The sequence below is a fragment of the Anabrus simplex genome, chromosome 9 (assembly GCF_040414725.1).
Source record: "Anabrus simplex isolate iqAnaSimp1 chromosome 9, ASM4041472v1, whole genome shotgun sequence".
Classification (NCBI taxonomy): Eukaryota; Metazoa; Arthropoda; class Insecta; order Orthoptera; family Tettigoniidae; genus Anabrus; species Anabrus simplex.
This window is the reverse complement of record NC_090273.1, coordinates 121,396,826-121,413,557: the sequence shown is the minus strand read 5'-3', so window position 1 is coordinate 121,413,557 and position 16,732 is coordinate 121,396,826. Positions and strand designations below refer to the sequence as shown.

General features: G+C 39.1%; 1 protein-coding gene across 1 annotated transcript in view; it reads left to right on the top strand.

Annotated features, from left to right (window-relative positions):
• unc79 (UNC-79 domain-containing protein) overlaps positions 1 to 16,732 on the top strand; it is a 346,819-nt gene that overhangs the window by 227,734 nt on the left and 102,353 nt on the right. Inside the window, exons 32-33 of the mRNA XM_068229169.1 lie at positions 8,692 to 8,843; positions 13,183 to 13,409. Of these exons, the coding sequence (XP_068085270.1) occupies positions 8,692 to 8,843; positions 13,183 to 13,409 (379 nt within the window). The remainder of the gene's footprint in view (positions 1 to 8,691; positions 8,844 to 13,182; positions 13,410 to 16,732) is intronic.

Sequence of the window (16,732 nt, the reverse complement as noted above, 5' to 3'; positions counted from 1 at the left end):
ATAATGTCCAATAACGGACCATTTATATTGGTATTATAAATTTACTCATTCGGAACAACTATTTCAGATTCCCTATGGGAATCAACATCTATATCACATGATTTATAGTTGTCGATAACGTTTATTTTTAGGAAGAGAAAAATATTTTCGCACTTTCTTTCTCAATATCTACTTTGAAAAAATAATTTACGATACAAAAGAATATACGTAATTATGTATAATGTATTTCTAAATACAATTCTATAGAATAACTAATTTGAACGAAAAAAATAAAAATTCAAACATATGTCACTGGTAAAAACAAGACAATTTTACTCACCGATAAAATTCGCGTGTATGTATCGATGTTTGGCAAATACTAACAACAAATTTTCTACGTGCGGACAACACAGTATTAAAATAATTCTGAATTATTAAATAAGTAAAAAAATAGTAGTTGATATTACAGTTTTTTGTTTTCAGAAAAAAAGTTCCTCGTTTTCGGTATATATTAGAAAAATAATTTTATAATACAACAGAATTTACGAAATTAAGAAATGTATGGCACTAAAGCCGTGATTTGCTTTGACCTACTAAGCAACCGCTGCTCAGTTTGGTACCTGCAGTTTACGAGGTGAATCATGGTCAGTGGACGGATCCTCTCAGTAATTATTCTTGGTTTTCCAGACCGGGGTCTCCCTCTCACCCTCAGATATCTCCTCAATTGCAATCACTTAGGGTCACTTAGATTGAGTGAACCTCGAACCAACTCGCAGGACCAGGCGAAAATTCTTGACCTGGGCAGGGATCGAACCCATGACCTCCGGGTAAGAGGCAGGCACGCTACACTTGGCCTGTGGAGACTGGCATTTAGGTAATGATAGAGGACTATTTGTGACTAAAAGGTTAAGCAGAGAGTAAGTGAAAAGTAAATTGAAGTATGATATGGGTGGAGAATCAGACTGTAGGACATGTTTAGGTCCAAGAACTTCCTTGAAGGAGACAGGAGGTTGAGGAATGTTGTCAGGTTCATTGGGGCAAATTTCCACAAAATGTTCTCCAGAGACATTATCATGTTCGTTATCACTAGTTTCATCTACCACTATATTCAGAGTAGTGCTGTTAGACACAATTAAACGTCTCTTCTTTAGCTGCAGTAATTCCGCGGACGTGTCCAGTATAATTTCGTCGCTACTCTCTGAACTAAATTCCCTATCACTATCCAATAAATCATTCGCGTTAACTTCACACTGTTCCAAATACTGCATTAATTTATTGTCATCAATACCTGGTGAAAAAATATCACACGAACAACATGCCATTTTCCTGTCACAAATCCACTCACTGCAAGGAGCAATCTCTTACTGACCGGTTAGCGGTATTTGTAAACACAGGAAACGACTCTTGTGAAAGGTATAACACCCTCTTAGAACTGCCAAAGCAAGGCCAGGCACACAATAATGTGTACCCCCTTTACTACAGGTTGTAACAAGTATGCACGTCACTATAGGTTGCCTCAAAATTATGTATATCACAGAATTTTAAGCCGGCCGATGTAATCGGCTCTGGCAACTTCTGACTGGATTGTTAAAGGCCGACCAGATCGGCTCTGGCAATTTAAAGGGCGGATGCTCGCATTACCCCCTGGTACCAAGAGAGTTAACTGAACTGATATGAATATTTATACATAGCACATGTTTCATGACATAACCTCACAAACAGCGTGATCATATCATATGTACATATGGTATAATAATAATAATAATAATAATAATAATAATAATAATAATAATAATAATAATAATAACCATAATTGTAAAACAACAACAACAACAACGACAATAATAATAATAATAATAATAATAATAATAATAATAATAATAATAATATTATTATTATTATTATTATTATTATTTATTATTATTATTATTATTATTATTATTATTATTATTATTATTATTATTATTATTATTATTATTCAAGCTCGATATTTGCATTGGTTACCCATTGGTGAGAGAATGTTGTTTTCAAGTTATAACTGTTTATTGCACTTGCATCAGCGTGCATGTACAAGTTCATCAGCTGTTCTCATTGATGTCCAGTTTTGTTTGTTTTTGATCCAAGACATCTCTTCATCTTGCACTTCGTTTACTAACTAACTTGCCTTGAAACATTAGTTGAATAATTTCATATTTGGGATTCCTCATTATGTGGCCAAAATAAGATGTTTCTATGTTTAATTGTCTGGATAAATTCTCTCTGTCTCCCCATTCTTTTCCATATTTCATTGTGTACTTGATCAGTCCAGGAAACTTTCAGTAGGCAATATCTCAAATGTCTCTATAATGTTTTTTTATTTGTTATTGAAGTGATCAGCATGCAATCTCCATGCCATACAGTAACACAGGTCTTTCTCATGACCTTACCTTGATGAGTTACTCTTCTCTATAACTTTCTCATACTCAGGAGCTATTTAATGCTCTTATGAACATTTTTGGGTCAAATAGAAGCAGGTGATAGTGGGTCCACAGCCGATTATATTGAGATAGAGAACCAATGGTCAGAAATGCAAATTTATTGTGTTATGGACATACACAGCCTACGCCGCATAACAACAACGTAACTCATAGTAATTGTTCAAAGTGACGACCGCCAGTGTCTAGGCATGTATTGCAATGGCGCAAGCATTGACCTGTGCCGCATGCACACCACTATACCTGATGTCAGTTGTCCATTGCATCAGACAGCTTGTGATGTGTCCATGGTGTGGTGTGTTACTGTGTACAGTGCATGACGCATAGTCAAAGATGGAACGTTACTCATCACGAGAGTTGGCAGACATGCATTTAATGTATGGTGCAGCAGGATGTAGTGCCCGTAAAGCAGCATGAATGTAAAGAGAATGCTTTCCCAACAGGCGTCATCCTAATTGGAAGAAGTTTATCTCCGTGGATACCAACTTACAAGAGACAGGGTCATTCACGCCACAGAGAGCCAGCCAAGGTTCCCTCCAAAGACATATCCGAACACTAGACTCTGAGGAAATGGTGTTGGACCGTGTGGCTGACCACCCAGCAATAAGCACCCGTCAACTTGCCAGTAAAATGCACACTTGGAGGGATACAGTTTGGAAAGTACTGGCAGAACAGGTATTACACCCCTATCATAAAGAATGTATGCAAGCACTGGGACCAATGGATTTTGAGCCCCGCGTTTACTTCTGTCAATGGATTATCCACTGCAGTGGTGTAGTGCTGAACTTTGGACAGTTTTTATTGTTCACGGATGAGGCCTCATTCACCTGTGATGGTGTTTTCAACAGCCACATCTGGAGCGAGGTCAATCCCCATGCTACCCACATTAGTGGCCACCAGGAATGATTCTCTGTCAATCTATGGGTGGGCGTTGTACAAGATTACCTAATAGGACCTTATTTGTTGCCTCCCTGTTTGACTGATCCACATTATCTGGTGCTCCTGTGAGATGTGCTGCCACAGTTCCTGGAGACTGCACCCCTTGTTGTCGTGAAGGGATGGTGGAAACGACACTGCACTGGCCCAATTAGATGTTAATGTCTGCGAGCACCTCTGAACTTTTTCCTCTGGGATTATGTCAAGTCGTTGGTGTAAGAAACCCCAGTAGAAACAGATTAAGACCTGCTTGCTAGGGTCCAAGCTGCCTGTCTCCTGGTACAACAGACACCAGACATCTTTGAGAGAGTGCAGCAGAACTTCAAGTGCCTTTGCCATGCATGCATTGAGACTGGCGGTTGTCACTTTGAACAATTAGTATGAGCTGTGTTGTTGTTACGCGGTATACACAGTATATGTCCATAACACATTAAATATGCATTTTCGACCATTGGTTCCCTATCTCAACATAATCGGTTATGGACCCACTATCACCTGTTTCAATTTGACCCAAAAGATTTGACACTCCCTGTATTTTACTGTGTTCAAGTAGTATTTTATAAACAATTGTATTTTACAATTTCTTTATATGAATTGTAATTGCTTGAAATTCATATAAATTATGGTATTTAAATTTGATATTCCTATAATTATTAATCAAAAATGTGCTTTTGTGACTAGAAACATTTTGCAAATCTGTCTCCTTAGGTGTTGTACCCAGAAAGTAGATAAATAGTAATTATAGAAATAAACAATAACAGAGGCTCAACAGGTAACTCCAGGGAGTGAGAAGAAACAACCTGTTTGGTTCCGAGGGAGTGAGGAAGATGATGTGCAACAGGTCAGTAATATTTGTTGTGATGTCATTGCACTGGTAGAAAGTTACTCTGTGGTAGTAGAGTGTCAGCAGATTTATTCTTGGTGTAAGAAGTTATGAAGTCATGGATTCCAGATGATAAAGAAACATATTCCGTAGGTCAACAATGATGAATTTGGAACTAATTATATTATGACTATCTTTTTCTTCCTTGTTTTCTGGATGACGACAGGTCAAGGTCAGCTCAGAAGCATATACTCTGCTGTGAGTACCATTAATTTTTGGACTTCATTAATAATATTTTTCCAGAATATCTAATCCGTATCTGTGGCTCAGGTTTGAGTTTTGTTGAGCCTTAGGTTTTTCAGGTCACGCTCAGTCTGTTTTGCCCAGGCTCTTTGACCCTTCCACTGTGTTGGTCATTACCACCAAAGAAGTCTCTTTGGTATCCTACTTCTATCTGTACAGCAGACATGGCCAAACCACCGAAGTCTCCTCATCTGCTCACTTGTTCAATAGTCATCACATTGTTTCCAGATGGTTTCATTTTGTAACTGGTCACAGAAAAACAAGCTGAGACTTCCAGCTTCTGAAAGGGTTCACATCATGAAAATATACAGCAGGACTGGCAGAATCAGTGTAGAAAAGAGGAAGATCTTGGTCTTAAACCTGATGTTGTTGTTCTTCCACAAACTCCAGCTGAGTGATATGAAAGTTGCCACTGCCTGTCCAACCCTGTTATGTATGTCTGTACTCAGTGCCTCTACCTTCTCCCAGATCAGTGGCCCCGGGCATTTAAACTGCTGGACTTGTTCAGTTGGCATCCCACAGTTGTTAGGGTTTTAGTCTTGTCTGTGTTTATATTAAGTCCATATGACAAGGCAGTGTTAGCTATATGGTCAAGTATGTACAGTACGCAGCTTCAGTATTAATATCAGTGAAGATCGCACTGTCTTCAGCTAACAGAAGGTCATGCTGTTTATTATGGCTATAGTATAGGGAAGTCACATTCTGATAGAAGATGCTTAACAGATTAGTTCCTAGAGTAAAAGGATATGAAATCCTTAAGTCTAGATCAGGGCCTCTCAGAGTGCATGCGCGCGGTGCATGCACTGTGCACGGTGCAAAAGATGACTTGGCTTGGTTGACCAGAGTGCAGACCCCCACTCCTCGATTTGGAACAATAGCGCTTACTCTCTCTTTCCTCACGCCTGTCTCGCTCGCTCCGCCTGTCTCCCTCTGCCCCACTTGCGCCGTAGCGCTCCAAATCCGGGCTGAGTTGAGCCGAGTAGAGCCGAGCTTAGCCGAGTAGCCCAGAGACGAAGCGTTGATCCGAGTCATGGCGAGCGGCACCGATGCACAGTGCACGGAGCTCTTGCGCCTCGCTCTGCACGCATGAGATTTTGGGCGTTTGAGAGGCCCTGGTCTAGATGGACAAGAAATATATTCCATTGCTCAGCAATCATGAATGCTAGCTATATTATGACTGTACTAATGGGGAGTCATAATGTAATAGAAGATCCTCAACAGATGATATCTAAGAGTAAAAATAAACAACTTAACTGGTTCCTGGGAAGTAAGAACATTGGTTTATATTGCTGGTGGATTTTGTAGTATAAAACTCAAATTTGTGTCCATATGATGTGTGTATGTTTAGAGATTTATGAAGGTCAATCATGTGAAGACCAAGTGCATGTAATTGTAGGAATGAAACCGTGATCCATACCAATGGGCAATCCATGGGCAATATTTATGATAGTTGTCCAGGCTGTTTGGTCATATTATTTTTGTTAGAATCACACATAATACAATGGTTTACACCAGAGCTGCACACTGTGCACACCACCATGCAGTTCATTGTAAAGTGTGCAAAGTGCTTGTGTTGAAAAGGCACCCACCTCCACTTCTCACTGCTACACTATCTCTTTTTTTCTCTCTCCTTCCTTCCTGTCTCACTCTGTGCTAGCTGTGCTTCATAAGTGGATCCAGACATGGACAAAAGAAAAGTGTAGCTGGCAGAAATTACAATAAAATGCATGCAAACTCCTGTCTGCATAAAATGTATCCCATTATGAAGTATTATACTGTAAATCCAGGAGTTCCAATTGCAAAATATTCTGGCATGTCTGCTATGCTTAGAAAAAATGGCCTCACAAATACATCGAACATGGGATGCAGTTCGGTGGTTTCCTGAAAGGAGAGTTCTCCGTTTGAAAATGCAAATAAATAAATTAGGCTCTTTGTAAATATAAATAATCTTGATGTTCTTCTTCTGATAGTCCCTAACCATTCTGGATGTCGGCAGCCATCTTGGCTGTACTTTCTCTGTTGTGAACTGCTCATAATAACTAAGTTGATGTCTTATGAGTCCAGTCTCTGAGTTTTTTTAGATAGGAAATTCATCTCCTGCCAACACCCCTCTTTCTCGGCATATTTGCTAGCAGAATTTCTTGCAGCAGATATGATGAAAATGGCAAATGGCATGCTCTCTCCCCTGACACAGCCCCAACCACCAGTCTTCCCCTTTCCTCTGCCTAGGCTTAGATGTAGGGACCACGATTCCACTGTGCAGTCCAAACTGGCACAGTGGCTGTCATATGTGCAATGTATACCATATGAGCAGACCTAGTTTACATCAAATGAGTTTTTTAAGACAAAATATGGAAAATTTTCTGGTTCACACAGTGTTGAAATGACTTCCATTATAAAGGGGCCAAAAGAAGAGGAGCAACCTGATGTGCACTATATAATTTTGCTTTCAAAATAGATTTTAAAATAGATTTTATTATCAGAAGCTCTCTGTTCCATTATCAAGATCTATTACCACATATGAATAAGAGGAATTCCCTCAACCCAGCCTGATAAATATTCAAACTAGCATTAGATGAGAATGTTCCAAACCCACATTGCCAACTTTTACTCAGACTGAAGCAAGAAGATACTTTTAAGACAGGCACAACAAGTTGTATTTTTAAAAACTTTTCACTTATCCATGGTTCTCATTAATCACCATTTGTATTGCATTTTATATACATGTGTAGCTTTTAAGATGTCTTTTCAATGTTTATAATTAGTTGAAGATGGTCCAATAAGGGTTGAAACATTCTGTAATTTCTTGTAGGACTTAATTCAAAACGCAGTTTTAGTGTTTAGTCTAATGTATATTGAAAAGAAGGACCCATAACTAAAAATTATTTTAAGAATTACAGTCATATTCAAGAAATTACTACCACAGTCAGTAATTCGTGATCTGGTGCCTAGAGTGTAGTCAGGCACACAACCTGATACAATTACACAGCTCCCCATCATCCCTCGAAGTAGTTGCCATTGGCTGCTATGAACATCTGCCAACATTCATATAACTGTTTGAAATGCTACTGAAAGATATTGGCAGGAAAATCCTGTTTAGCTGATCTTGTGGTAGCGATTATCTCCTCCATGGAATGAAATCTATGCCCATGCAGCTTTGCTTAAAGCAGGAAAAGAGAAACAAAATCCATGGTGCAAGATCAGGTAGTATGGAAGGTGTGGCAAAACAGTGACCTGTTGCATTGTCGGTTTCTCTTGGACAACCATAGAGCAATGTACAGGGATGTTGTCATGTAGCAGCAGCCAGTTCTTCCTATGTCACAACTCAGGAAGCTTATGATGAATTGAATCACATAGAGAGCAAAGGATCTCCTTTAGCTGTTCTTATCGCAACATCTTTGATCCTGTATTTAGTTTGGTTTGTTCGTAGTTTTTCTTTTTTTTTCTAGTGGCTTTACTTCGCACTGACACAGATAGGTCTTATGGCGATGATGGGATGGGAAAGGCCTAGGAGTTGAAAGGAAGCGGCCGTGGCCTCAATTAAGGTACAGCCCATTTGCCTGGTGTGAAAATGGGAAACCACGGAAAACCATCTTCAGGGCTGCCAACAGTGGGATTCAAACCCACTATCTCCCGGATGCAAGCTCACAGCTGCGTGCCTCTAACCGCACGGCCAACTCACCCGGTTTGTTTGCAGTTCTCCAGCATGCTCATAATTCTCTAAACTGTTTCCTGCAGTGTCACTTAGACACAGCCTTGCAGCCCAAGGCATTGCTGCCACATACTTGTTTCATCTAGGACCTTTCATTAGCAGATTGGCCTAATTTTTGGCAGAAATTGATATTTCCCCATTGCTCAAACTACAACATTCTTGCATTCCACTGCTTTCACTCAACTACCCATCATAACAGAGACTGTAATTCCACAAAATGCCTCTTGATGGGACGAACAAACAATTGTCACAGTACCATCATGTGGTATTGGTGGAAAATTATCTAGTTCCCTCCATGGGAACTTAGAATTTCCATATGGTGCTACCTAATCGCTGTAGTGCACCACAGCAACATTAAGCGGCCAGTCCATCAACTTAATGACTGCACTACGCATAAATGAACTGAAAGTTTTTAATAACAATAAGAATGCTTGCACTCTTTGTGATCTCATGTTACCTTTCAGACTTCTGATAGCAATCATGAAAAGTATGGAGTCCGTGAGGGAGTGAAAATGATGGTGACTAGTCCTATAGTCTTAAGAAGTGTTCAACAGCGTTCTCCACAAAATCATGCTGTAGCTCATTCCAGTGGAACGACTGTCACAGAAATTCAGAGGTGAGTATTTTGCATTGTTTATGAAAGACTTTTACTGATAAGTTAAACAATTCTGCCAGTATTTCATAAGACAAATAAATATATTCAGTAGAAACTTGTCTTATACATAATTCAGCAGGAACAAATAGAATTACTTATAACTCTGAACTACTTATAATTAAGTTTGTAGGGTTTCTTTTCAATCATCTTAGAGAAAAATAAATTCTTACAAATATTTAATTTTAATGAATATTTTAAACATATATTAACCTTTTAAGTGCTGTGTTACCAGTTGACTGTTTGGTACCTCAGTGTTGAGTTTTTTATTCGTATGAAAAAAAATGTAGAAGCCTCAATTTTTAACTTATCATTGGGGTGATTAGCTTAAAATTTATATAAATGTTGGTTGTAATATAAATGCAAATGTAAAATCCTACACTTACGTTCAATATTATTTTGAGAGAAAACAAAATTATACTTTTGTGCCCACATGTACATCATCTTTATACAAAGTAAAGACCCCAAACTAAAATTATTTCCTGGAGATCTGTAGGCAACTAATAATTATAACTCCTTACAAGTACATAAGTTGATATTTTAAAATACTTTCTAAACGTGTAATGTGGTGACAGCTCAATGTTTTCCACTAGTTGTTTGCGATACTGATTTGTTTCATCAACAACCAGCTGCACCAACTTCACTGGCAGAGTAGTTATAAAATATATAATTGATTTTGGGGTTGTCATCAAACATTACTTGGCTCCCAGAGTCTGTCACAGTTGCTTGAAAGTCTGGTGGAGAAAAGTCATCCGTCTGCTGCGTAAATAGTGATGAAATAGCTTTCAAACTCACCGTGTTTTTCTTCCTTCGTTTGGAAGGAGGCTCTGTTTCTTTCTCACTTACAATATTTTCAGCACTCTCTGTATCACTCTCACTTTCAAAATCACTTAACAGTTCATTAAAATAATTTTTTCATCACTTTCCGCTCTGGTTAATAACTGAGAGATTCTTTAATCCGAAATGACATCGCTGTGAGAGCAAGTAGCTTGTTGTTCCGCCATGCTTGTTTACATCACAGATGAGCTCCACAGACATCTACAAAGAGCTCTGTAAGTTACTTCCTGAAGCTGTAAGCTGTGATCAATTAGTTCTACATAATGCCCAACAGATGGCAGAACATGCCAGAGATCAAGTCGGCACTCAAGAAAGAACAGGGAAACTAAACAAAAATAAAGTTCTTGTGCACCGTCTATATACGGGCCTATCAGTGGTGGACTGGCTGCGTCAGCCCGTCTATAGGCAGGCGTAGCACTCATCGGATTAATAATACTAATGTCATTTACTTTACATCCCACTAACTACATTTATAGTTTGTGGAGATGCCAAGGTGCCGGAATTTAATCCCGTGGGAGTTCTTTTACATGCCATTAAATGAACTGACAAGGCTGACATATTTGAGCACCTTCAAACACTGTCGGACTGAGCCAGAATCGAACCTACCAAGTTGGCATCAGAAGGCCAACGCTCTACCAACTGAGCCACTCAGTTCGGCTAAACATATGTTCACAACTCGGATACTATAATGAATGTTTCTTTTTACATTTAGAGATATTTTTTCCTGGAATATTTCTTTTTAAACAGTACTTAAATAAAAAAAATTGAAAACACTACTTATAACTAGTTACAAAATAAATGTACAAGAAAAAATACAGTAGATACAACTTAGAGGCTCACAGGTTCTTTCTGATTATAGACATGATACTGTATAGGCTTTTGGGCTTATGCCGTGCCAAGAAAATAAGGTAAAATTCTTTACGTTTCGCAGAGAACTGTGCTCTGCGTCATCAGAAGAAAATCTCGACTGTCCACGAGAAAGGCTTCTTAAACAATGAGCTTTTGAAATTTATATGTTATAATATAAGTACGGCCTATGAAAGCATCAATGGCAATATTAAAAACCTCTTTCTGATTGTTAACTAGTTTCTGTAATTGCCATTGACAGGACCCATTTTTGTTGAGCCTTCATATTGTATTGTTCCTGATATTTTGAGGCATGTGCTTGGGCATGCCTCTGTCAGTAGGTTGCCATGAATCATGAAATACTTCCTGGTTCTCTCTGGCCCTGTGCGGCTTAATCTCTTTGCGTTATAGCTGCTCTTACCTAAATTTGATCTCTTCCTTCCGGTAGCCTATAAAGATCAACTGTCAGGTTAATATTTAAAATACAGGCAGTACTACATAGTGTTTACAGTGTTGTTGGGATGATCTCCATAGAGTTAGTTAGTGGCTCTTGAACTTGAACTTTTACAGAACCACCATCGATATGTGCCTCTATATTGGGAAAAGTGAAGAACAAAAAGTTTGTAAATTATATTCTAAATACATTTTTCATGATCAGTTTTTCTGTAAAACCAACCATAAGAGAGATGGAGATTGTGGTGGTGATTATTGTTTTAAGAGGAAGTACAACTACCATAAGAAAGATACATTGAGTTTTTTGTTTTAGGTTCCCCTTATCTGATGTTTTCTGATTTCTTATTGTTAACTAGCTGCTGTAACTGTCATGGACAGGATCCATTTTTGTTGAGCCTTCATATTGTTCCCGATAAATTGAGGCATGTGCTGAATTGTTTTGATCACAATATAGCTAAGTTTCATGAAAATCTACATATCTGCTTTCTCGTGATTCTGTAACAGACAGACATTCAAAAATTAATCTAAACCTGGCATGGTCCATTACTTATCCTATCTTGTGTAAAAACCCAAGTATTTCAGATTAATATTCAAAAAGCACTGACAGAAAGATTATTTTTCATAGGCTATATAAACTATTTCTCTTGTGAAAGGAAAAATAAGATACTTTGCTTTGTTTTACTCTCACTGCATTAAGAATGTACACCTCCCTCTGGAAACCAAGCATCCAACTTCACCATTATCCTTAGATTGCATAAAGCATTTTCATACATTGATGGCACTTACTACTTCATTCAAACTTGGAAATGGGGATGGAGGCTTATCCACAGGACTGTCACAATACATGTCGTTATCAATGTCATCATTATCATTATTTTTGTCTTTACCTCTGTATCCTGTAGTACCAGACTCATCTAGATTCCCTAAGGGGAAGGCGGGTCTCCTAGACGGTAACACCGTCTCTCAAGCCAGGGAGATGTTTGGAGAAGTTGAGGGGGATGGCGACCGTGGCCTATACTAGAAATTGTCCCGGCATTCACCTTAGTCCAGGAGAATGGAAAACCATGGAAAACTACCATATTCTCAGGACAGCCGACGGTGGGGACCAGCCCCTCTCCGTCTCCCGAATATAGAGGCATAGAGCCATGGTAGAGTAGCGGACACCCCCTCCTCCGCTTGGTTGGTCAGTCAGAGTGCAGAGCCATTGAAACCATGGACCAGCCACGGCCACTGAAGCCCACTCTGCATCTGCGAATCCCTGATGCTCGTGCTTCAGGAATGATTTCAGTGTCAGTTTGTTCTCCACATAATCGTACAACTCATTCTCTAGATCTAAAAGTTGTTGCGCATAAAGGAGAATTCTGTTTAAATCAGTTATGTATTATAACTCAGGAAAATATTATATGTAATGCAATGCTGTTTTGCCAGGACTTGTAAAATCCTATGCTTAATTCAGAACCTCTTACAACTAGGTTACATATAAACCAGTTTAAATTTTAGCTCTACATTAATTAAATAAACCAACCGTTCACAGACGGCAATGTGTATTTGTTCTGACAGTGGCAGATGTACAAACTACCTGATGGAACTGAGATGCCTCATATTGGACCAATATTTTCATTTTGCAGAATATTATAGTTAAAATTCAATCTAAATGCATGATAAGAATTGAGATATCCCCCCCCCCCCCCCAAAAAAAAAAGGGAAACAATACTTCACATCACTGCACCTCACAGATTGCATATCAGATAAGCTCTACTGAGCTTTGCATACAATAGGTGGTTTGTCTGTGACCTGGTAGGGCTGTGAACAACCTGACTGACCTGAAACTAATATAATTTACTTACCTAGCTGTCAAACTGGCACCATTCCATATCTTCAGTATCAACACGAATGACCCGTTGCTTTTGTGGTGTTGTAATTTTCGTTATCCTCAGTGTATATAAATTGAATACAAATATGTAGAAGACACTCTTACCTGTAAATGAGATACTGAGCATTGGAGTATTTTTAACAAAATTAATATGGAAATTAATTGAGTTGTTATAAAGTGAATATTACAAATGTACACTGTATGTTACTTATATATTTGTTTCAGTTTTTTCTGAAGTATGTCTTTTATAACATATAGAACATTAGGTCAAAGGAGTAATGATTACTCTTTCAGTCACAGTCGATCAGAGTTGTGGCCAGAAAATCCACAGCATGGATCTCCAATCCCTCGCCCATTAGGAAGGCAGAAACGCGTAGTGGAACCACCAGTGACACAAACTCCTAGTATTGCTTCTACACCTGGCCAACAACATGTACCATGGCAGATAGACATGCATAAAGGGCAGCACCTGGTTACACCATCTGTGGAGAGACTATTGCCAATTGGCACTGCTCGTCTTGGTAAGCCTTACCCTACAGAGTTGTCATCATATTTTTGACATTTGTACTACTGTTGATCGTTTGTGTCTTAGAGAGTATATACGAATTTAAATGCATGTTTTTTCTTATCTCTGTAGAATTTTACATTCTCTATCATTATTCACCAATAACTGGTTAAAAAAATAATGTACTGGAATTTTAGATTAAGCAAAACAAAACAACAACATAATAGGTGATTGATATAAATTAGTTGAAAAAGATAGGAACTTAAATAAGTATCTTCTGATGATCATATTTTATTCTCACTATAAAAGTAATGAGAGTGATAAGAATAGGATTGAAATATACTGTATCTGTATTTATAAGTAATATAAAGGAATAAACAAGCAACAAATTGAGATATAGAAAGATAATAAAAATGAAAGGAGCATATAACAGGGTAAACAGAGAGGTCAGTTTAGGAAGGAATAACAGAGAAGGAGACTAGAACAAATACAGTGAGTTACTCTCATCGGTTGGCTGGCAGGTGCACCCAGCTTATCTGCCTCACATTGCCTCATCACTTCCCGTTACACAGCGCAGTGACATCACAGGAATGCCTGCATTACGCAGTTCAGGTCCGTGCTTAGAACGTGTGTTAAGTGTTGATCTGTGACGCCAACTGTTCTCTAGTTGTGAAGTGTTACTTCAGGGTATAATTCTCATAATGCCTCAACATGTGTACACGGTAAAGGAAAGGATATTTATGTATGATAATTATGTGAAAACAGAGTCCTGCAAGGAAGTCATTAGGCGATTTGTAACACAGTTTCCAGGTGTACACCCTCCACATAGGGAGACCGTGCGGAAACTCATAAACAAATTGAGAGGAACTGGTTCTTTACTCGATAAGAAGCGAAGTCACTATCAAAGGGTAGAGAAGGGTCCACCTATTCAATACCATACGTTTGTATATTGTCTTATAAAACTAGGACTAGTTTCGACTCCATATATATTGGGTCGTCTTCAGCCACATTACAGTTGGAAGACATATGCACACATATAACCAATAATAAATTAAACACTTTAGTAGCCACAATTTACAGTCTTAAAACTTTGATGAAGTCCGAACAACACATCCAAACTTGAAACTAAATGACACATCAAAACAGTTGTGGTTGATGCCCCTATAAGCCATTATACAAACTTATGGTATTGAATAGGTGGACCCTTCTCTACCCTTTGATAGTGATCAGTTGTCAATACAGACCATAATGAAACTCATAACTTATGATAAGAAGCGAAGTGTTAAAAAACATCGTGTACTTAACGAAGAAAAAGTAAATGAAATTGCAGAAAGATTAGAACCTACGACTTGGACAAGAAGCTGGGGTTTCGAAGAGCTCAGCATGGCGGGCTATGAAAATGTTAATGTGTGAATGCAGGAGGAGAACATTTCCAATATCTCCTGTCTTAAGGTACGAGTTTATTTACCTAATTCTTAATTACTAATTTTCTTAATAATTATTTTCTTAATTCTTAGTTTCTTAATTTTAATTGTCATCTCACCAGCCGAGTTGGCCGTGCGAGTAGGTGCGTGTGGCTGTGAGCTTGCATCTGGGAGATAGTAGGTTCGAATCCCACTGTCAGCAGCCCTGAAGATGGTTTTCCATAGTTTCCCATTTTCACACCAGTCAAATTCTAGGGCTGTACCTTAATTAAGGCCATGACCGCTTCCTTCCAACTCCTAGCCTTTCCTATCCTATCGTCGCCATAAGACCTATCTGTGTCGGTGCGACTTAAAGCCACTTCTTCTTCTTGAGGCGCCTTCTCCTAGCAGAGGTTGGCGGTCCACATAGCCAGCTCCGAACGTTATGTTGCAGCATGGAAAGCATCTTCTGAAGTGCAGTTGTGCCATCTTCAGATGTCCTTCAATTCGAAATTTGTTGTCGTACACTTTGATCTTTCCAAAACTGCCCGGCTTTCTAGTCATAGCAGCGTTCAAAGCATTCTCCCCCGGAGATCCGAATGGGGGAATAGAAACTCTGGATAATAATTTTACGTTAAACAGAGCCATGCCATATGAATGTGAAGGGATATCCTTCAGGATCTTTAATGCAGTGGTTTCCCATTGCCTTCCGCATCCTAATGCTGTTGACCAGTTGTAGGTTCTTCCGCCTTTTTGGACCATTTCCTGTCCCAAGGACAATAGAGTGCCTTAAACTCTACCCGCTCATCCACCCTCAAGGAGACTGTTGGCACTTGGTAGAGTGGACCTTCTTATACTGGAAGATACTCGGTCCATCTTCCACTAAAGCCACTAGCAAAAAAAAAAAAAAAAAAAATCTTATCTCAAGTCATCCACGGATACAGCAAGCAAAGTGCTATCCTTGTTGCTATGCCGTGGAGTAGGGAGTGATGAGTCAACGGAAGGCCAGCCAACCGATGAGAGAAACTCACTGTATGGACACATAAAAGGACAAGGGCAGTCTCCTCTGCCCTCTCCAAATAGATTGACTCTCTCGCCATCAATATGAATTCTTCTACTACTTCATCATTCTTTTCTTCTCAGCCCCGATGTAGAGCAGGTATTGATGGGGAGGGAGTCATTCTATTTGAAAATAGAAGGACAAGAAATGAACATAGCAAAGTGGGATTGATGTAGAGAGAGCCAATCTGTTTGAAGACAAGACGGCAGTGTATGAAGAAGTGGAGAGCATCCTTGCCGCTTTGCGTTTTCATGTTTGTCCTTGTCTCCTATTTCTGCTACTCCCTTCTTCCCACACTGACCTGTCATGTATTTATCCTATTATATAGGGTGGTCGGAAACAACATGAACCGGGTATATGAGCGTTAGAGGGTTGGTCATATTGATAAACAATTTGAAAAATATAATTCAGGATCTTGTGCCATTGTCATTTTATCAATTAGCCAATCAGATCATTTTGGAGGTGAATTCATATGACTTTGCAAGGCAGTGTTGCTATATCTGCATGTGGCTTGAAAGCACCAGTCAAAGAAGGCTTGTGTTGCTGTGCGAGTCCAAGTCCACTGTGAGCATGCCACATAGCTGCTTAGTGAACATTTCCGTGAATGACCAATCACCTAGCAGCTACTGATGCCAAGAAATGAGCACCAAACACAAACACATAGTGGATTTTAGCCAGTGTCACTATAACGTACTTACTAATAATGTTATTGGCTTTACTTCCCCCTAACTACTTTTACGGTTTTCGGAGACCCCAAGGTGCCAGAATTATGTCCCACAGGAGTTCTTTTATGTGCCAGTAAATCTACCGACACGAGGCTAACGTATTTGAGCATCTTCACGTACCACTGGACTGAGCCAGGATCGAACCTGCCAA